Source organism: Pinus tabuliformis, chromosome 1_1 (assembly GCF_031772625.1).
Source record: "Pinus tabuliformis cultivar Carrire ecotype Pingquan chromosome 1_1, CPIR1, whole genome shotgun sequence".
Lineage (NCBI taxonomy): Eukaryota > Viridiplantae > Streptophyta > Pinopsida > Pinales > Pinaceae > Pinus > Pinus tabuliformis.
This window is the reverse complement of record NC_142297.1, coordinates 842,290,799-842,313,482: the sequence shown is the minus strand read 5'-3', so window position 1 is coordinate 842,313,482 and position 22,684 is coordinate 842,290,799. Positions and strand designations below refer to the sequence as shown.

Sequence of the window (22,684 nt, the reverse complement as noted above, 5' to 3'; positions counted from 1 at the left end):
GGGAATAATTTCATAACTTGGTTAATTTCATGTTTTTATCACTCTTTTACTATTGTTATGACTATTAGTTTTTTTTGTTTTGTAGGTAAATGATAATGCTAATTATGTTTTTTATCACTCTTTCACTGTTGTTATGACTATTTGTTTTTTTCCTTTGTAGGTAAATGATAATGTTAATTATTCCATGGATTCTTCCACTAATGTTGATCCAAGTCACAAATGAGAAAAGATCTCCCAAAATATTAGGCATATTTTTGAGTCACTTATGCAGTTACCTAGTGATGATTCGCATCTGCACTTCTTAAAAAAATGCATGGAAGATGTTGCAAGTGAATTCAAAATAGTATTGACATCAACCACTTTAGGGTTGGACCATCCAGCTGTTCCATGTTTCCAACAAGTGCAAGATGGATTTCGATATACACTTGAGCGTGAAAGAGATTTCTTGGAGAGGATGGTCACTTGTAAGCGCTCATATACAGCTACTCCATGTTTCCAACAAGTGCAAGATGGATTTGGATATACACTTGGGCGTGAAAGAAATTTCTTGGAGAGGATGGTCACTCGTAAGCGCTCATATACATCATCTAGCTCTGCACAATTTCCTCCTCCAACACAAGGTTCAAGAAGGAAAAAAACATTTGCTAATGAGCTTGATAGAGCTACTACAAGAGACAATGAAAGAAATACAAACATATGAAGGTGAGAATTACATATCTCAAATGTGAATGTTAGTTTCAAATGTTTTAATTTAAAACATGTATAATCTAAACTTGCAAAGAAATGTGAAGGAAGTTATTCATTATATGGTTGGTAATGTAGGATCTAAAAAGTTTTTTTAAATAGTTTCAAATGGAATAACTAAACCATGTACCAACATCTATCATGTTCATTTTTTTTAGTAAACATGATGTTTTTCCTTGCATTTTTATTTGCTTTCCTTGTTGCAACTCTTTGTTTTAAGTGTAGTATATGCACAAAGATATCATTAATTTACTTAGTATTTTAATTTCATTAATTTTCTTAGTGTTTTAATTTCTTTGCAATGCAAGCATCGAAGAGATTAAGGCTATGGAAGATTGAGTGCTCTGTGGTTAATTAATTATTTTTCTCTGTGGTTAGATTGATTTGGAGGCCCGCGTTATATTACACGCAATCTCCATCCAGTGTAATACAAAATTAAAAATAGACATGCTAGTTTGAAGATTCTCTTATAACTCTAAATCTGACAGGAGAGAATTATCTTATCTCAAGATAGCTTGTGTGAATCTGGTGGGCCTTGAATCTAAATGCATACTTCTAAAAATTTTATTATATTAAAGTTAATTTTATTTTTATTTTATATGAAATAATTCATGTTTTTTTTTGTTGGGCATTATTTTTTTATTTTCATTTCAATAAAAGTAAGGGAATATATGTTTAAGTTTCATCATAGGTGTAATTTTTTATCATGATATTTGATAATATCAATTATTTTTATTTATTTATATTAAATTATAAGTATATTAGTATTATTTAAATTCCAAATTTAGCAATTTTATATGTCATCAAAGGATTTGTTAAAAGTAAAGATATTTAAGAACATATTTTCTTTAAGTGTCGGTAACTTCAATTTAATTAACATTTCCCAGGATACTATAAGAGCTTGATTATCTTCGGTTGTGGAAATATCACAATAGTGACAAGGTGGGAATACCATAATATCATCTTTTGTAGTGGAATAGGATAACTTACTGGTTTAATGTATTGGGTTTTAAAGAAAATTGTGAACTAGCTAGTCCTTAAAGCTTCACAATTTTTTTTCTCTAACACGATTGTGGTTGCAACAACATTGAGTTATGTTTGTATAGAGTATACATTATAATTAAACATATATGATAATTAATAATAAATTATTTATTATCAAACTCATATAATATATTATCATATTATAAGTTGAATGTTAAATGGGAAAATTATAATTGATGAGTTTATGTATACTAGGATTGTATTTTTATTCATTGTTAAATTAAGTTAGAATATTTTATCTAAAAAATATGTGAATAATTTTTATTTGGCTAGAAACATTTTGATTAGAATGTTAACTTAGTTTGGTTTTATCCATTATAATAGTTTACAAAAATTAGTAAATGAAGTATTATAATGTTTAGAATATATTTTATTTAGGATAATAATTAGTACATGATCATTCAAATCTTATATTAAAATACCTAACTTTATGAATAAAGCTAATCATAATACCTAATTAATGAAATATATTATAAATAGATAATATTTATTAATAATTAAATTTTATGAAGTATTGACAAAAAAATTGCACACATCTATATCATAAGTATAATCTACATAAGATATGTAGGCATTATAGACTACTTAGTCATTATGAGTTTTGATGTCATATTATAAATTAAACCTTAATTTGTTACATTCATAGATTCTCTCTCTTGTTTGGAGGTATCTTTTCTCTTTTAAAGTTATTTAAGGTTCTCATTTGCTTAATAACAATTCAGTTTAACATTTAATCTATACAAACTCATATCATGAGTGGGATTTCCCATATCATTGTGAAATGCCACACAAAATAATGTAGACAAAGTCTCATTCTATACTTATTTATTTCAATGAGTTTCCTTTCATATTCCTAATAATTGTAGATAATTTACCAAATATTTATTCTCGAAATGCCTCTCCCCTAATTTTGTAATATCATTAAAAGTTGACGTTTTTATTCCATATCTTGTAACCTAGTTTCCAACATTTATCTGTTTCTTCTTGCATTGAGTATTATATTTATATAAGTAACTATTTTTTAAGCCACCCTATATCCTAAAGATTCCCTGGTACATTTTTGTTCTCAACAATAGGCTTAGTGTTTGTTAAGTTGGGCTTTCAATATCTTGAAATACTAATCCAAAACCTTGGTGTTTTAGTTACAGCCCATTTTCTCTTAAAAATATTATTGGCTAGAATACTCAATGATTCTACTAACCCCTATTTAACTTGATTACAATTTTGTTAAATTTTGAACCAATCATGTCATTTGTTAGTTCACAATTGCACATAGAAAAAATGTGAATTTTAACAAAAAAATTCAAACTATAATAATTTCCTTTAAAGAAAAATATATTAAATAAAAATTACTTGGAATAAATTTGAAATCCTATTTTTTTCAACACTCTACAAGTAATTTTTCAATCAAAGTTTCTTTGATCTTAAAAAATTCATATCTCATTCTCTATATGTCAAAAAACGAATTGAATCACTGAAATCTTACATCCTTGGTAAATATACTTTTATCCTTGGAAAATATACTTTTAGTATAATTTACATTTTACAATGATGTAGAAAATCATAAATACATAATGTGATGATAATATTGCATTAACGTTAATATTTTTTTTTCTATTTACTTTAATCAAAATCACAATAATAATTCCATTGAGTGAAACATAAATTATTTCTCAAAACTAATGTTGCATTATTTTTATTCAAAGCAAATGAATTATTCATAATTAAAACATATATCCCAACAAACAAACATATCCAATCTTACATAAGTGTATGGAAGACATCACAAATGAGTTCAAAAAAACATTGGCATTAACAACTTTAAGATTGGGTCGTTAATTGATCCATCTTTCCAACAAATCCAATATGGATTTAGACATACATTGGGGTATGAAAGGGATTTCTTGGAGAGGATGGTCACTCATAAGCACTCACATACATCATCTAGCTCTGCACACTTTTCTCCCTAACACGGGGTTCTAGACGGAAAAACGCATTTGTTGTTGAGATTGGTAGAGCTGTTACTTGAGACAATGAAAGAAATACAAACATGTGAAGGTGAGAAATATATACCTCAAACATGAAGGTTAAAATCAAATGATTTATTTAAAACATGTTTCATCTAAACTTACAAAGCAATGCTAGAGAATTTAATAATTCTATGGTTGGTAATGGAGGATATAAAAAGCTTGTTAAAGATTACTTCAAGTGAAACAACTAAACTAAGAAGTTTGAATTATGTACCAACATCTATTATGTTCATTTTTTTTTGTAAACTCTCCCATCGAATAGAAGTTAAAAAAGAACATGAAATTTCACCTCCACAAGGTGTATGACTGTGTGGATAGGGAATTTCTCTCAATGATCCTGTATAAAATTGGTTTTTTGCACAGGCACATGAAGTGGATAATGTCTTGCTTAACATCAACATTTATGGTTTTTCTCATCAACGGGGGTGCCAACTCATTTCTTCAAAATTTATAGGGGCCTCCGCCAATGATGTGCACTATCTCTGCTTCTTTTCGTTATGATCATGGATGCCTTCAACAAGGGAGTTAAGGCAAGGTTTGAGGAAACAATGATATATGGATGCAAAATCTTGAGAGGATGAAACATTTCTCATCTAATGCATGTTTATGACGTACTATGTGCTCGTGAAACAATACTCTCTGAGTGGGTCGCTTTTCATAAGAGCTTCATGGATTTCGGTAAATCTTCTAGGCTGTACATAAACAAAGACAGAATTGAACTGATAGATGTGGTGGTGGATGACCTAGAAGTACTTGAAATAACGTCCCTGTTTGGGATAAAAATACGCTCTATGATAGATGGTTTTAAATACGGGATGTTTTCTAAAGCTCAGCATATACTTATTGAATGATCGGGAATGGCTTCTTTCTATAAAAAAAAAAACTATCTTGTTAGGACCAAAGATGGTTGACATTGGGTGGAAGAGTCATTATGATAGAGGTTGTCTTGACTAGCATCTCGATCTACTGGATGCATCTCTTTCATCTTCCCCAATATTTCATTAACAAGATAGACTCAATGGTGGCTAAGTTTGTTTGGTCTGGTTTTTGGTGCAGTAAAGAAGATCCATCTAATTGGGTTAAATTCCATTGCCAAGTCGATTGTATGTGGAGGCTGGGGCATTATTGACACACGATCCTTTAACCTAGCCCTTTTCGTAGCAAATTTGTGGAGGTTATTTTGTGAGCAAGGGCTTTGATAGAGCATAATGAAATACAAATACTCTCTTCAATGCATACTCGAGGAATGGATTGTTGAGGGGGCACCTTCAGCTGGCCAACATTCCAAGATTTGGGGCAGTATTAGAGTTGTCCTTCCGCGATTAAGCAGTAACCTTCGATGTGTGGTTGGAAATGGACAAAGGATCCACATTGGTTTGGATGACATCAAGGGTTTCAGTGGATGCCACTCTCTTCCAATACAAATAATCAACTCTCTCTCCTATATGGTGATGAACACCCTTGCTGGCTCTTGGGAGAGATATAGACTTGTCTGTGTTGCTCAGTATTGGTCACATGCATGGAAGATTGGTTTATAGGAGGACATGATAGCTGAGCGGGAAGACTATCGCAGTAGTCTATGCATGGCTTAGCACTGAGTTTGGATAAGCTAGTGTGGGGAGGAGGGGACAAATGGTCAATGACAAAATCCCTGTCAAGGAGGCCTACGAGCACATCACTTTGACCTATCTTCCCCTACCATTCACAGAATGCACCTTGCTCATTTGGAAATGGTGTGCTCCCTTGAAGCTAAAATGGTTCTCTTGGATCGCCATCCATAATAGAGTCTTAAATTAGGACAATCTTCTCAAGAGAGTCTTTTATGACCCTCGATGGTGCCCGCTTTGCAGGTTGGATTCGGAGAATGGCCCACACCTATTCTTACGCTATCATTTTGCCTCTAAAATGTGGGCGGAGGTATCAATTCGTTTTGGAATCCCTGCTATTAGTAATGTACCCTCCATCCATGATTGCATACTCCTTTGGAACTACAGAATGAAGGCCTACAAGACTGTCCCTCTCTATGTTCTATGGGGCATTTGGAGGGCTTGTAATGCCCTTATTTTTTAAGGAAAATATCTGGACATCAAACGAGGTACTATATGTATAGTGGCATTCTTCCAAGAGATTGCCCCGTGGCAACCAAAAATCCCTTGTCGATCTATCACTTATTCTAACGTGGAGAGAATTTATTCAATATGTTTCTTTGATGGGGCTTCCTCCGGTGGTGACTATGGATGTGGGGTTGTTCTTCAATGACATGGTTTTTTTTTAGATCTAGTTCCCTCCCCTATCTTTGGTTTTTTTTGTTTCCATTTTTGCATTGAACTGAATGGCTTTTTGTTGGTTTCCCCTATTTATGATTTCCTTTTTTGTTGTGGTCAGTGATGCATATCTGCTCTCTTTGGATTGATGATTTGACACTACAATAGATTATGTCATGAGACAGATGTTGGTGGAACATACTTACTCTTGTCTGCAATCTATCTCGTAAAGAATCGTGAATACATAAAACTTTCTCTTTATTGAATGGAAGTTCTGTTTTTTCATCTAAAAAAAGAGATCCTTTTGTGCTATAAATTATTTATTCTTGTAGAATTTTTTTATTCATGATGATTACCATAAAATATTTGAGGATTGTATTCAAAATGGTAGATTGATTCAATATCTCTAATACAACTATTTATTTGATTCCCTCAATGTTTAATGACATTAGAAACACTTTCGCGAACTTTTTAAAGTATGATGTAAATGATTCATTATGAATTGTTCATGTATGCAAACAATTGTATCAATATTGACTTTTGTAAAAGTCTTCCAAACTAAATGAAGTTGAAACATGAAAATTTTAAATAAATTTAATACTTGGATCATGAAAAACTATTTTTAATAATTAACACAATCATTATCATTAAATAGGTCAGAGCTTATAAGAAATATATCTTAATGTTATAAATATTCTAGAGAAAAAGAAAACGAATAGTGTTTTAAACATAAAAATTGACAACCATAAGATTTTTATTTTTAGAATGTTGAAAAAGAAAATATTGAATTTTCCCCTTTTAAAATTGAGAAAAACAATAAAAAAATAATGATAACATGACATAGACAATAGACACATTTATAAAAAAATAAATGTAGAAATATCCTCTTTATAAAATTTAGTCCTTAATAATATTCCCATATAAAAAATTAAAAGTTTTGAAATGTATAATTTTAATGAGTTTTTTTTAAATATATAATAAACTATATTTTATATATCTATATTTAAAAAAAAAAAACAAAAAAAATAACCAAACACATAAAAAGTTGTTTATTATTTTTTAATATTTAGATATTTATAAATTATTTTATTATATTATAAAAAAATTATTTTTAATATTATTATAATTTTTTTTAAATAGAAAATAAATTATATGTATAAAAAAAATTAAATACTATTATTATTATTATTATTTAATATAAATTAAATTAATTCTCTTATAAACCTAGAAAATAAAATAAGGTAGTTTAAAAAAAACCATAATTCCGATTGTGTAGCTAAAGGAAGTGAGTTTCGTTGGATTATAAAGTGAAAACAAGAACGGCCTCAATCTCTGTCCACATGAAAGCACATGCATATCTTATGTCTACAGCTCCGCGATTAAGGCAGAAGGACATTACCGCTGTAATACACTTTAAGCGATTGAATCCTCTGCACTCACGGTAGAATTCTACGAAAAGACTACGTATTCACGTTTTCCCATTATTGATGTGAAAAGGGAAGGAACCCATTATTCGTGTTTGCCCATTATTGATGTGAGGCTATACTTTAAAGACCCTGCTTTGGCGTTAGAAATATAAAATGCTTAGTCTAATCAGGTAGAGGAGTTGTTTGGAAAGCTATGGAAATTTGGGTCATGTAAAGAAAATTTGGCAAGGATTTTTGTAAATCCAAGTTATAGTTGTTAAACTTCAAAATTTTAGGTGTTTTAGACTTTTTTGATAGTGCTAAATCCATTTCCACCATCAACAACAAGATTCAAACGCTGCTTGTACAAGATTTTTTAAATTCTTTTTACCGGATTCCGACCATTTTCTAAAGTTGATGTTACCATTATGTTGATTACAATGTAACTAACAAAAATAGGATTGCCATGATTAACTCTCTTCAACTATGGGCAATTATCAATCTTGGATAATTATGTTTAATTATAGCTATCTAACTTGAACCATAGTAAACTATGGCTTGTTAATTTGCCTCATGCATGCGGGTTGTCTACTAGCACAAAAAAATGTGGTTGATATATGTAGATTAGCAATTATCAATATTTTTGCACTTTTATATGTCAATCCATCTAGACCAATCACATTTATTAATACAGAGAAGAAAGTAATAAGGAAACAACCACACAATTTTAAAACACTACTTTTAAGGTCAAAGAAAACTAGAAAAATCAATTCATAAAAGCAACAAAAATATACTGGCATGTTGCACAATATTAAAATGGTGAAATGGTTTTTTTCACGACATTGTTTCTAGTTAATTTTAACGTAAATCTGGCAAATATTTTTAAAGATTTGAGTTTAAGTGGTTTAATATATAGCATTTGAGTGCCAGGTGGTTTTTTCAGGGTGTTGAATGCATTTAAAATGTATTTTAAGGAACAAAAAATCACATTCTTGCTTGAAATTGTGTGCCGAGATTCCAGTGAAAAAGGTTATTTCATCTATAAGTTAGATTAGGGCGTTTTTAAATACCCTCTGGAATTTTCAATACCACGTATCCAATGACACATGTTTATATGATATTTTGTTAAATTTAATAATTTGACATAAAATAATTAAAAGAGAATAACAAAAATAGATCCCTGTTGAGATTTAAAACGTTGACAGAGTATGATAATTACTATGCGTACTCTGAAACTTAACTCAAAAAGGAATAACAAATTTAGAGATAAATTTCAAACCTTGATTTGTGACTACTATGAAAAATATTTCAACCTATTTCTTAGGAGATAAATCTCCACCGTCAATTTAATAATTACTAATAATTAAATTTTAATTCTAAAAAACCTATTTTAAAATAAACACTTCTCTCAACATAAATGGAATATCTTAACAATTTAAAAATATATATTTATATATTAAAAATAAATTTAAACATCTCACAGATTTTTAAAACTATAAAACTTATTTCAATATTAAAAATATTTTTATATCTAAAAAATTTAAAAATTAATTTATACGTGATAAATTAAATTTAAACAACCCAAAATAATAATTTAGAGAAAACATATTGCACCCAATTTAAAAAAAGAAAAAGAAAAGAGAAGAGAATAAAAAACGACACCCAACTAAAACCCCATTTAACCCTTCTCGAGTAATCTCTGAAAGATGATTTTGACTATCCTTTTTCCGTCAATCAAAACGCTAATTCCAACCATCCATTTTTTCCGTCTATCCTCTCTCAATCTTGACATCGTCTCCATTAACACCACATTGGCTACTTGCATGATAATCGACAGATCGTTGCGTTGACAGTGAACTATAAAGCATTTAATGCTATTCGTTGCGTTGACAATGACCTATAAAGCATTTAATGCTATAAGATGCTCTTTTCAAATTCTGATCAAATTTTAAATCACCGTGGTACATGGCAAGAGCTAACCAGCCATACATTGGGTATTAAATGCCCCTATGGAGGCTAGCCCATCTATGTATGTCGAGCGGGTCATGGGGGAGCATCCATCTCCATGGATTGTAACTCCGGCGGCCACCTTTGCGTTTCCGGCAACGAACGCGGGACCCACCAACCGCGAGCCCGCCCCGTCTTGCCTTTGACAACAGCGACCTCGCGCCAAAACGCTATTGACTCCCGTTCGAAAATACTCTGCCTCTGCAACCCGCCTAGACGAAACGCAAGAGCTCTGTTCAACCGCCGATTGCTTCCCCTCGCAGGCTGGTTCCCGGGCTCCTGGTACATTGCATACGAATATGTTCAGAAAAATTTCATTAATATTATTTGTGAAGCCGAAAGTTAACCAGATGAAGCATAAATGATTAACCTAGTTGTGAGATTCCTGATTTCAGTTAACTTTTAGTTTCTGTCAATGGAGAATATTTGAAGAATGGAGAATACGATAAGTCCTTTCTTGTTAATATATTGCATACGAATATGTTCAGCAAAATTTCATTAATATTATTTGTGAAGCCGAAAGTTAACCAGATGAAGCATAAATGATTAACCTAGTTGTGAGATTCCTGATTTCAGTTAACTTTTAGTTTCTGTCAATGGAGAATATTTGAAGAATGGAGAATACGATAAGTCCTTTCTTGTTAATATATTGCATACGAATATGTTCAGCAAAATTTCATTAATATTATTTGTGAAGCCGAAAGTTAACCAGATGAAGCATAAATGATTAACCTAGTTGTGAGATTCCTGATTTCAGTTAACTTTTAGTTTCTGTCAATGGAGAATATTTGAAGAATGGAGAATACGATAAGTCCTTTCTTGTTAATGTATGTCGTTATATAGCCCTGCTTCTCATTCGTAGAGTTGCATCGAATCAATTAGATACACAGATTTTGTTTATCTCTTTCATCCTCGGTTTACGTTAACAGCGTAATCCCTGCGGTTTGTTGGCGGTATTTTGTTGCGGATATTCCACAATTTTGGATTTCTGAGAGGACGACCAGGTATACGTTTATTTTTCATGTATAACAATTCAGATAATTGTTAATTTGATAAATATGTACAGAATGGTTGTCGTGCGATCAATATTGATTATATATAAAGAGCCCTAAGACCCTGTTTTATGATGTTATTGCATCTTATAACTTCTTCGGTAGTTTCTTTCTTATCGGTTTCGGCCCAATTCATGAATTGAAAGAAGTTAAAAAGGGGCTTCGACATGAAAGAACTAGATGAGCGAAGGAGGCAACCATTGGTGTTAGCTCTTGCCATGAGGAACTCTATTATTTGTAATGGATCGTCATTGTGGTAGATTCATCAGAAATCAAGACTCTTATTCAGCTGACTTGGTTTACACCATTATTCTTTGGAGTTTAATCAGAAGAGACTACTTGTGTAAGAGCTGGATGGAAAGCCTCACCCCATTCTAGTGGAAGAAGAGTTAGAGATTAATGTCCTGGGTTAGTGATAGACAAAATACTATTTTCATTGAGAAGGTCTCCGCTCCCATTGTCCTAATGCTCAGATATATGCCTTCTTTGCATAGACAGAAGATTAAAACGTGGATTAGTTTCTAGTTCCACCTATTGTTTAGTCCTAGGCTATTCCACCTCTGCTCAGCCCAGAGCCACATTTTTCAAAGAAGAAAGGTGACCTTGGTCTATTCAGAGTGAAGAAATTGTCTCCAGTCAATATTATTCATGATGCAAGTTGTCTTTCTTCCATTGATCATATATATAGAAGTAAAGTGAGTTTCAGCCATGCAATCAAAACTTTTTGGATAACAATTTTCTGACCATCAATATAAACGTTTTCTGTTTTTTAGATGATGTATCTTATATTTCACTACTGAACAAATATATATCAAGAAATATACAAGTTGTCCCACCTTGTGTAGGCAAAAATAGCCAGCTTAACCACTTTGGCTACAATTTTGAAAGATTCTACATCTTTCCCAAAAATGCCAAGCCCAGCTGTAATCTTAACTGCCAGCCCTTGAATGCAATGCCAGTTAAAGAGTAATCTCCCCTAGGATATTCAATCATAAGCTTCTAAAAAAATAACATGCATATCATATGGACACTTTGTTATGTAATTGTTTTGGACTTCATCTGAGCATAACAAAGTGGAACACACTGATTAAAGTTGTATAACAGTTTTTTCTTTGCAACAGATTTTGCATGTTATTATGTTTCTTTCAGCAATGTATTGATTATACCAAGATGAAGCATTTGAAAGTCTATAATACTGTTTTGTGCATGGGTAGGAAATATTGAAGGGGAGATAGGGAATTATGCTGTAAATGTGTTTATATCTGGTGGGGTCTTCAGTGTAAATTCTACACACTACAAAAAATTGCATTTCAAGTGGTGTTCAATATTCATAGTATGAACTGTTGCTCATATGTTTAGTCAATATTCGTGTTCCCTCATTTGGATAGGGATTTGAAGAATGAGGAAGTGGGAATTGATCAATGAGTTGGAGGTTGAGGACCCAGAAGGGATGATAGAGTTTTCAGCGGAAGATTTGACATGGACAGAAGTAGCAGGAGACCAAGTCGCGATTATTCCATATTGTCGACTTGAGGATTTTATAAGGGGAGAGCAAATGAGGGAAAGTGCACCTACTCAATTTGTTGCTAAAATTCGAAAAATTAAAGATGTGAAGGATATCAAGAGGACAAATTCTTCAACATATCTAGAATATGTTGTGTGAGTCTCTCTCTTTCTCTCTCTCTATCTATATATATATATATATATATATATATATATATATATATATATATAATTTTGATTTTAAGTTCACTATGTCAAACATGCATAAATATTTTATTTAATTTTTGGTGAATTCTTGATCACAGATATAGGTGTGCCTATGGTCCAAATCATGTACAATCCAGCAATGTGGCTGAACCTGGATCCACAACTAAGAAACGTCTTCCACGTCACAGCATCAAAGTTGGTTGTCAGTGTCACTTTATTATGCGACAACTTGCTCTTAGACTAAATGATGTCGTTCTAATATATACAGCATGCAAACATATTGATGACAAAAATGTGGTTTGTCATGGAAATGAGGCAAATGACATGCCTAAGAAATTCAATTTTGCGCCGCATTTAACAGAGCATATACGAACTATTGTTGAAGATTTGGTTCGTGATGGTTTTAATGCTACGATGATCTGGGAAAAATTTATCTTTGATTTAAGGTATGGATCTGGTGAGTTTTTCACAGGGGCACCTCGAGATTCTTTCATGACAAGAAAGGATGTGTCAAACATGTACAATAATATCAAGAGGCTAGAGTATGTGAAGCATGAAAGTGATCCAATGAGTGTGGATTGTTGGGTTAGTGAGTGCCCAGAGAGCTTTTTCTTCTACCAACAACAAGATGTTGTTAAAAACATTCTTTTCATTATAGGCATACAAACTAAGTGGATGCTTTCAATGATGGTGAGATACTCACACAACAACATGTTATCAATGGACTCCACTTTTAGCACTAACAAATATGGGGTAAACATATTTACCAAAACTTCATTTATTCTACTTTATTTCAATGTCGTCCTCTTATATGCTTATAATCTTGTTTTCTTATTGTAATGCAGTATCAACTGTACACCATAATGGCTTTTGATGATCATCACAATGGGATTCCAGTGGCATGGGTAATATCATCACGGAATGGTAGTCCTGATATTTATAAATGGATGTCGCAATTATTTGCAAATGGGAAAAAGGAAAACCCAGATTGGCATGTCCGAGCTGTCATCACAGATGATGCAGCAGCGGAAATCGAGGCATTAAGGTGAACCAGTTTTTTCTTTTTAGAAGAGATAAAAAGCAATAATGTTCAAGGATATTTTCTTATAATGTTATATTATTTCAGGACTTGCACAAACTGTACACTATTATTGTGTGTATGGCATGTCCGTAGAGCCTGGTTGAAAAATGTTGGAACGAAAGTCAGGGGAAAGGAAAATAAAGTCCGTATCTTTCGTGCTCTGGGATTAATCATGCATTCGTGTGAAGATGATGCATCTGTGCAACATGAAATTCAAAGTTTCTTTGATGAATTCAAAGAAGAAACTGTGTTTTTGGATTATTTTGCAACCAACTGGTTAAACAACAACAAGCTATGTAAGCTTCCTAAGGTTGCATTTTATCAATTTATTTTGTAATTGACCATTTTCTATTGTTTTTTTGCATCTAATATATGTTTTTTTTCCAGATATGTGGGCAAAAGCATATAGGGACTTCCCACATTCCAACCAGGATACTAATAATGCTATCGAATCTTATCACCGGTATCTAAAGCAAAGGTATCTCTGTGAGAAGAATAATGCGTCCCATAGAAGGGTGGATTGGCTGTTGCACCTATTATTAAAAAAGGTTGAGTTGTATTACATTCACATGCAACGTCTAAAAAATGCTGGTTTTGTCCGAGCTTCAAAAATTGAGCAACAAATAAATTTAAGTGCAAAGCAAAGAATATCCCAGATGAAGATTGTATGGCTAATGGAAACAAGGAAAGTGAGTATTTGGTTCGTAGCAAAACTACGGCAACTCGTGATACATGGTATCATGTCATCTATAAAGGGCTGAACCTAAACTTTTGTAATTGCAAATGGGCCCTAAATGGCAATATTTGTAAGCATATTCTAAAAGTTGAGATGGTAGTGACTAGCAAGGTTTCAAGGGGCAATGAATTGCCTAATGTCTATAGGTCTATTACAGAAAGACCTGGATATTTACTTGATTTAAATGAATCGTTTGTAATGAGCCCAGAAATTGAAATGAACCTTCCAGCTTCTCCTTCCACTGATTCAACCATTGTAAAGCAAGATAGCGCCCTAACAATCGATGAGGAAATTAAACTTGTGATGTCATCAACTCATAAGAGATTGAGGGGTTTATTACAAATAACACCCACATCTTTGGAGCAGGCATATGCACTAAATCAATTGGTAAAAAATGTAATCCAAGAGTACAATAATAAGAAATTTGATGTTGTAACTCCATCCAAGGTCACTACCAAGACGCGACATAGTTTCTTGAGCCCAACAAAAAAAGGGGGGCAAAGTGTTCTTGCGTTGAAATCAAGAAAATATGGACCACAGTTTCTAAAGGTTGGACGGTGTCGTGGAAGGAAAAGAAGCATGAATGAACAATTGGAGATTTCTTCTACAAAAGAAATCAATCTGGACCACACATCTAGAAGGGTACAAGGTTCTATTTTGCAAAATACTGGTATGGAAATATTAATTGATGTACCATTTAATGTGAAATTCAAAATATCATTATCTTCTTTGCCTTCAATGCGATTGCATAACAACGTGTTTTTTTCTTTTTTGTTACAGCTGAAGAATCCACATCTCATAATACTTCAAGTTGCCAAGTTCGTTTATTTCATGAGAATAATGTGGATCCAAATATGGGGGGTTCATTGATTCATTTTCCATTTGATTCACCACGTCCACCTCTCCCGTTTGATCATCGAACCCCCTGGTTGTTTCCACCAATGGCACCAAATTCATTCATTGGGCAGCCTACTTCAACCCATAACATTTTGGTTCCACACCCTAGGGTGATGCCCCCTATTGTACAACCAGTCGAATTGTATCGCCGCTTGCACTCTATACAGAAAATAGCGGGTGAAGAGAACAATCAAAGTGCCAGCAATCAATGGCAAGATGACAAATATTCGAGCTAATGAGTATTCATGGATATAATATGGGCATAACCCTATAAAGGGATCTCCTAATCCAAGAACATGTTGTGAGCATGACGGGTTGAAAATGTTTTTGGATATGTACAACATTATCTAATTTCAATTTTGTATGGTTATTGTATTGAGCTATTGAAATCTTTTTGTTGAACTCAAAGCATATAAAATCTCAGTGTAAATGTTGGCTGAACTCTAACAAACTCCAGGAAAAGGTTATTTGCCTTTTTGCTACTATAAGCTTGATACATCCTTTTTGGATAACAGTATAGTGTATTGTACATAAAGGGAGAATTGGAACTCTTATATATCAGGCTGGCTCATTATTGTAGATGTTATTTTGGCATGTTGCTTCAATACAAAATGAATTTCAATGAAAATTGGTGAAAATTATTGACATGCTCAAAGTCAGTCCTTTGGTGTCTGGAAATGATTGAAAATTGTGGAGTTCGAACAGCAGCTTGCCCTCAAACTTCACAAGAGGTTTCTTTGTGCTAGTCTGGGAGGATTTACCCCAAAAGCTTTGTTCTTGAAGCAGTTTTTGGTTAAACTGATAGTTTGTGACTGATTTTGGGAAAACCTGGTTTGGGTGTTTCAGTGGGATCAGATTAGTATTTATTTGATCAGATTTGAGCAATATTAGCTTTTTCTTCTGCACTCATAATTTTTGTCAGGTTTAGTGAAAATGATGATCCTTGGTTGACGTGGATGCGTATTTTAGCTCTTTAACAGACTTTGAACAGGTATGGAAGTAGCTTTGTTCTTGACTAGTGCAATCGATTTTATTAGCTGTGAAGCCTCTTTTCCCCAGTGTTACCATTAGTTTCTGTTCAGCAGGAAATTTTCTCGGCTCATGGGAAAATCTATTTTCTGGTAAAATGATTTTCGATCACATGTTCTACTTTATAGCCTGCATATTTGCGTTGCTGGAGCAGTGGTTCAGTGGGAAACCAGTTGGAGTTTTACCTCTACCGGCCCAGGTTTGATTCCAACTTTTTCGGTGTTTGCGCTACCTCTCATGTAGTTGGAATACCCAGAGCAACACGACGCAGGATATTTACCCCAGTCTAGCCAAAAATTGGAGACTCAGGGGTTCCTGTCTAAAAAAATGACCTTTGATCAGCTTTCCAAGGGCGTCACAGGAGATTAACCCCAATCTGGCCAAAAAAATGGGGAGTAGGGAGTCCCTGTGTAAAACAATTACCTTTGATCAACTCTCTAAACTAGACATTCTTTTGCCAATTTCTGGTGTAACTTGTAAGGACCAAAATGGTGATGATTGCTTTTAGTTAGCTTTTGTAAGCCTTTACTGGTCAGCTTTTACAGGTTTTCTGAAAGCAATAATCCCTGCTCACTTGCTAGATTGATGTTCCACTTCAACCGTAGTTTCTGTTATGTTTACGTTAGATAGTCACTGTTCAGCTTTTGGAGATTATTTTAGTTTATTGGAAGTAACTGATTTTCTTTTATTAGAAGGATTAAGAAAAAAGAATCCTTATTGGGGTTTTGAGATGGACTGCATTTTGGTTTTGTAGCATTTTCTGTTAGGTTTAGATAAGAGGGGCTGGAAGGTTGTACTCTGCATCTAGAAATTTCTGTTGTTTGAGTGTGTCATGGGATCTCTGTTATTTGCTGTTACCTTTCAGAAAAATGCTTCGTTAAAGAATTTGCATCATTATGTTTGGGTTTATCTTTTGGGAATTCGTGCTTTTAATCATTAATAGCATGTCTTAGCTTTATAAAATATATTCAATTCTAACTGAAAAAAAGTATTGACAATGCAGAAAATGGGGCTTCAGAGGATGATGACACTGGGAACATTCCTGAATCATTTTACACTAATGGGGGCCTGAAACTGAGAGTGGTTTGGACCATCAGCTCCCTTATTGTAGCCTTTGAAAGGCATTATCTTCTTCAAAATATCATATCTGAGCATCCCACCTTGGAAAATATTATTCTTACTGATTCAGATCAGCAAGGAGTTCTATGCATGAACAGAAGTCAATTGCAAGAATTTTGTGATAAACCTCTTGCAGCCTCTGCTTCATCTAACAGAACCCAAGTTCCTGCACTAAACATGAAGCTTTGGTATGCCCCATGTCTGGAGCTCCCATGTGGAATGGTGTTGAAGGGTGCGACACTGGTCTCAATTCGCCCTTGTGAGTACCCAATATGCAAGGAAACTGATGGATTTTTGGCTGGAGCTTTCGAAGGACCATTCAAGACTGCAGCTAGCCTGCTTTCAAAGCGGAGGACATATCTTCTGGAAATGAATTCATTCTAGGCCTCTGAAGTTTGAACATAGGCAGTTAGCTCAACTGTTACAGGATTCTCTATGATTTATCCCTAGTTTCTATACATTCAAGAAGTCTGTGAATGGAATATCAGTTGATATCAGAGTAATTTGATCCCGCCTTTGAATTTGGTGCTTCCATAAATTGTCCAAATGGGTAAAAGTTGGGCAACCATTCTGATTATCAATGAGTTGGAGTGGGGATGTTGTTACCACTTTCCCTTGCTCGACAATTTGTCCAGATCCACTACAATCTTTTCAAAAGTTCATCAGAGTACTTTTCAGCCCTGCATTTCCTCTTCGTGTCAGTGATATGCCAGTGTAAGAATTCTTGATGACCATTTGATTTGTTGTGAGGATGACAAGAGTCAGGAAATTGTTATTTGTATAGAGACCACCATTTCTAATTTCTGATAAGTTTTATCACATGAAGGCTATGTACAAGTTGGGTTGAAAAATTCCAACATCTCTCATTGCCATGCAAGGATAAAATTATACAGGATAAGTGAAAGAATATGTCCTCAGCAAGCATAGCCATAGTTTACCTTTAATGTTTTGGAGTATTGGAGGACTACTGTTCACTGAGAATCCCTATCTCAATAAGTACCTTCTCTTCATCTCAAAAAGGACTTGTAAATTTCAATAAAAATCTGTAGTTGTAAAGCATAATAAAAAGTTGTCCACTGATTTCAGGTTGTGGGAGCTAAGTTGTTGCTATTCAGCGGTGCCAAGCAATAAATAAATACAAAATACTAACTACAAATTGATAAAACAAATTTGTAGATATCTCTTGTTCTGCTTGTTAGTTTTGTTAGCAGTTTCAATAAAGTTGATCACGTGGAGATCTGTTGCTCTACTTCTTTGTTTCGTATGGGTTTTCTCAATGTTTTACAACAGCACAAACAAATTACAAATATTGATGCAGTACTTAATAGAGTGAGAGCTCTCCTTTGCCATCATGACTCAAACTCAAATCAGATACATCCATATTCATAGCTCCCTTTATGAGCTTATTGTATTTGCACCGAGTATAAATGACTATTCTCAATATAAGGTACTGGTCTTGACATCTTCTCAGACAAGGTCCCAAAAGGGCTTATCTGGGCTCAGATTATGTCCTGGTCTTAACTGAGAAAACTAGCTCTGCTAATTTAAAAGTCCCAAACTTATCTTCCTTTCTCTTGAGGGGAATAACGAAAACCATTATGATGATTGTGAGAGGAGGTCTGCTTCATTTAGCCATGAAGGGCTTTTACGTTCTCCAAGGGTGGGCATCTTGGTCTTGATATCTTCTCAGACAAGGTCCCAAAAGGGGTTATCTGTGCTCACATTATGTCCTGGTCTTAACTGAGAAAACTAGCTCTGCTCATTTAAGGTCCCAAACTTATCTTCCTTTCTCTTGAGAGGAACAATGAAAACCATTATGATCATTGTGAGAGGAGGTCTGCTCCATTTAGCCATGAAGGGCTTTTAGCTCTCCAAGGGTGGGCAAGTGATCACATTTGGATACAAATCCAAATCTCTGTAATTTATATTTAAGTAATTTTATTATTACAAATACGAAAAGGATATATTTTTAATCTCTCTTTCCAGTTATTGAGGTTTAAGACAAAGGTATCAAATCTAACTTTGTGCTTATGCGCATTCTTAACATGGTTGTGATTATGTTGCTTTGGTAGGTAGACATGATTCGGATATGGTTTACAATGGTTGTTTTGGTAGGTACATATGATTAGGTTCTTGGTCAGTATTGGCTATGAAAGAGTGAATATGGGATTGGCTATGAAGTTTCTCCATGCTGTCATCATTCTTAAAGAGAATCAGAACTATGCTTTCATCATTGATGGTTCTATGTTTGTGTCTGTGAGAGAGTTCTTGAACCTCAATATCCAAGTGGGAAAAAAATTAATATATGAGTAACATTGTGTCCATAATGTTTTCTAAAGAGCACGCTTTCATCATTCTTACACAATGATGATTTATGTTTTCATCATAGATGGTTCTATGTTCGTGTCTGTGAGAATATTTATTATCCAAAAGATAGAGAACCCATCACTTGACACTCTAATGAAAAGCAAAGCCTATTACTTGTCACTGTAAATTGGTTCTTGCACGATTGAGTTGATCTTTGGTTGTGTTCTTACCAAGTGTGGTAAGTTACATTCTGAGTGGATCCTAAGTATGATATCATTGAAAACATGAATTCCAGTAAAATATATTTAAGGGTATATATACCATCCAAAAAGATGTAAAACTTACAATACAATGCAATTGAATATATATATATATATATATCACAGAGTGGGTTTATATATTTGTGTGAGAGGCACAATTTTGTTGTGAAGAAATTTGCACTTTTTGGAGTCACTATATGGCGGGGATACATTAATTAAATATCTGTTAATGCATTACATTATGTCACTATATGTGTAACTCGGTTTATAAAAACCTCAACTTTAAAAACTATGTACTTTTCTTGATCCCCGTTTTAGATATATTATTTCACTTGGTCAAATGTAAAGTGATATTCATTTTAAACTTTGAAGTTTTAAGAGAGCTTTGAAGTCATTGTAACGTTTCTTTGTAAAAGACTCTGCTTTACTTACTAGTTTGGATGTGAAAGATGCATGTACATGAGGGTAACGGAATGCTGTAAAGGTTACCTAAATTGCCATTGAGCAGGTAGTGGTGTACAAGTACTTGAGCTCTGAACAGTTTAGGGTTGTTGCTAGTTTTGGGTTGTTACAAGTGGGAACATTGTTTAGTTTTGGCATGCTATTGAAGGGTTCTTGCCATATTGTGTGGATATTGAATGGAGCATTGTTCTAAATGTTTGATAACCTACTCTGTTCCATCAGGATTCTTGTAGTTGTTGTGTATATGTTAATAAGCATGGTATTTTGTTACATCTTTCTTCGTTACACTTTGATGAATATGGATGGTGATGATGTACTTCCCTGTTACGGTTTATGGCATGCTTTTTATGGTCGCACATCACCGTTGATTCTGGTGTAAAGTCAATAGTGAGTGTTCTTGATTAGATGATTAGCTATGGCCATTAGCTGAGTTAGACCTGTGGTAACGAGATGGCCAATATTATGGGGCATTACGCTTTAAATTTGTAGTTGTTATTGTTGGTGTCATTCTTGCAAATTCCAAAGCCTTAGTTTTTGGTTCCGGTGCTGGAAACATGGGACACTAGACTCTAGAGCATTTCTTGTGCTTGTAAGAAAGGTGTCCTAGTTGGAAGATTAGTGTGGGTGTGATGAACAAGCGACATGTCAAGAAAAACAAATGTCAAGAAAATGGGGGATTAAGCTTTTTGAAGCAAAATTTATCATTATGATTTTGACAAAGTTTACGGACTCCATATTTTTAATCTTTTAGGCAATTTTGAAAGATGAGTGTTTCTTCACTTGTGTTCTTTATTTATTAACTTTATTTATTAAGATTATGGCATCTTCAAAGGCATCATGGGCATGTAGGGCTTCAATGATATATGCGTACATTGCATCATTCTAGGGCAAACCATGTACCTAAGAAAATTAACTTCATACTAGGTTAGAGTTTGTCATTATTATGCATCAATGTTCCTAGGAGGGTTTCATGGTATGGAATTCTTCATCTCACATTAGATTACGCATCAACTATTTTTGGCCTGTCATCATATAGATATGGATATAGCTAGGGTTTGCATCAGAAATGACTTATACTTCTTAAATGTTGTGAAAAGCAACAAACCAGATGTAAATAACCTTCTTTTGTTACTTTCATTTATTCCCATGGCATCCATCCAGGTGGAAATCAACACTATTAAAGAGGTAGCATCTGAAACTTGAAATTAAAATTAAATTCATATGAAGCTACAATAATATTCGCTGAACCACTAGTAGGTTAAGAATAATTAGTTCACCTCAAATATAATGTACATAATTGGACACATGAATTCAGTTATAACATGATTGGACATCTAAGGTGAATGATATTACAAAACCAAAAAAAAGTACATTAACGAGTACTTTACTGAAAGAACCACGGTATGAGAATCCCAAGAAAAATGACAACCATGGTGTATACACATAGTCGAGACCTATATTGATGCTGATCAATGTTTGCCAGTGGAATGAACGATGATCCTGAATCATCTTTGGCACCTGCATCTACACTTGAGATTGCTCCAACCATTAGATCAGTAGAGATTTTATGGATCTCCGCAAGGTGCTTTATCGAAAAAGAATTAAATCGAGCACTCCAGATTTTTGCCTCTCTGTAGAGGGGCTTCAAATTGTCTGCGCGAACATTGTAGATGCCTTCCATGTGATTACAGATTAAATCTGAGTTTGTCAGCATTGTTATGTTATTCACCCCATTGTGTTTTGCCTCTTTTAAACCTGCAACAAGTGTAATCTAGTATGCTTCGTTATTGGTTGTCTTTCCCTGCACTTCCCATATTCTATAAATCACATGATTTTTTGCCCCATTGTGAAGGACAATTTTTAAATATGCTGGACCCGGATTGGGGCGGCATGATACTTCAATGCACAGTGTCCACTTTTCCACCATTTCGTGGGCTTAGAAGCACTGCATAGTGACAACAACAAAATAGATTCATGTTAGAATACTTTAACATGACAAAATATCCTGATTGAAATTGATTATTTTTATGCTACCTCAAGTCTGAATGCACATCCTTGAAAAATAACAGAAAATCAAATATCAGTGATAAGACTTTGGGCATATAGAACAAACTTTAACTCGAATGTGTTTAATTTTATATATGGATGGAGAAATCCTATGGGGTAGGAACTTGTCACTTTGTATGTTGGGATGAATGCATGTTAAATGTAGAAATGCCAGTATTCTTCACATAATGTAAAAGCAAGGAAGGTTTCTTAATGACCAAAGCCTGCATATATCAAAATATTTAAGATTCAAAAGATGCAGTTTGCAAACTCTTAATGATGTAAACTTTCAACAGCCAACCAGCCAGATGCATGACATGAACAAAATAATCATGAAGTTACATTTTAGCCCTGAGTAACATTTGAGAATAGTCATTTATACTCGGTGCAAATACAATAAGCTCATAAAGGGAGCTATGAATATGGATGTATCTGATTTGAGTTTGAGTCATGATGGCAAAGGAGAGCTCTCACTCTATTAAGTACCGCA

The 22,684-nt window shown here is 33.7% G+C and overlaps 1 protein-coding gene across 1 annotated transcript; it reads left to right on the top strand.

Annotated features, from left to right (window-relative positions):
• Positions 1–11,946: 11,946 nt before the first annotated feature.
• On the top strand, positions 11,947–17,503 carry LOC149216806 (uncharacterized). The gene is made up of 7 exons (XM_089390068.1): positions 11,947–12,206; positions 12,356–12,842; positions 13,103–13,302; positions 13,432–13,634; positions 13,726–13,816; positions 16,129–16,199; positions 17,004–17,503. Exons 1-7 carry the CDS (start codon positions 11,947–11,949, stop codon positions 17,501–17,503), a joined length of 1,812 nt encoding a protein of 603 aa, XP_089246194.1.
• Positions 17,504–22,684: the final 5,181 nt, after the last annotated feature.

Coding starts and splice junctions, on each gene's coding strand:
- LOC149216806 (XM_089390068.1), top strand. CDS start 11,947: ATGAGGAAGTGGGAATTGATCAATGAGTTGGAGGTTGAGGACCCAGAA. Junction 13,817..16,128: donor CACCGGTATCTAAAGCAAAG/GTATCTCTGTGA, acceptor TCTACTTTATAG/CCTGCATATTTGCGTTGCTG. Junction 16,200..17,003: donor TTTTACCTCTACCGGCCCAG/GTTTGATTCCAA, acceptor TTGACAATGCAG/AAAATGGGGCTTCAGAGGAT.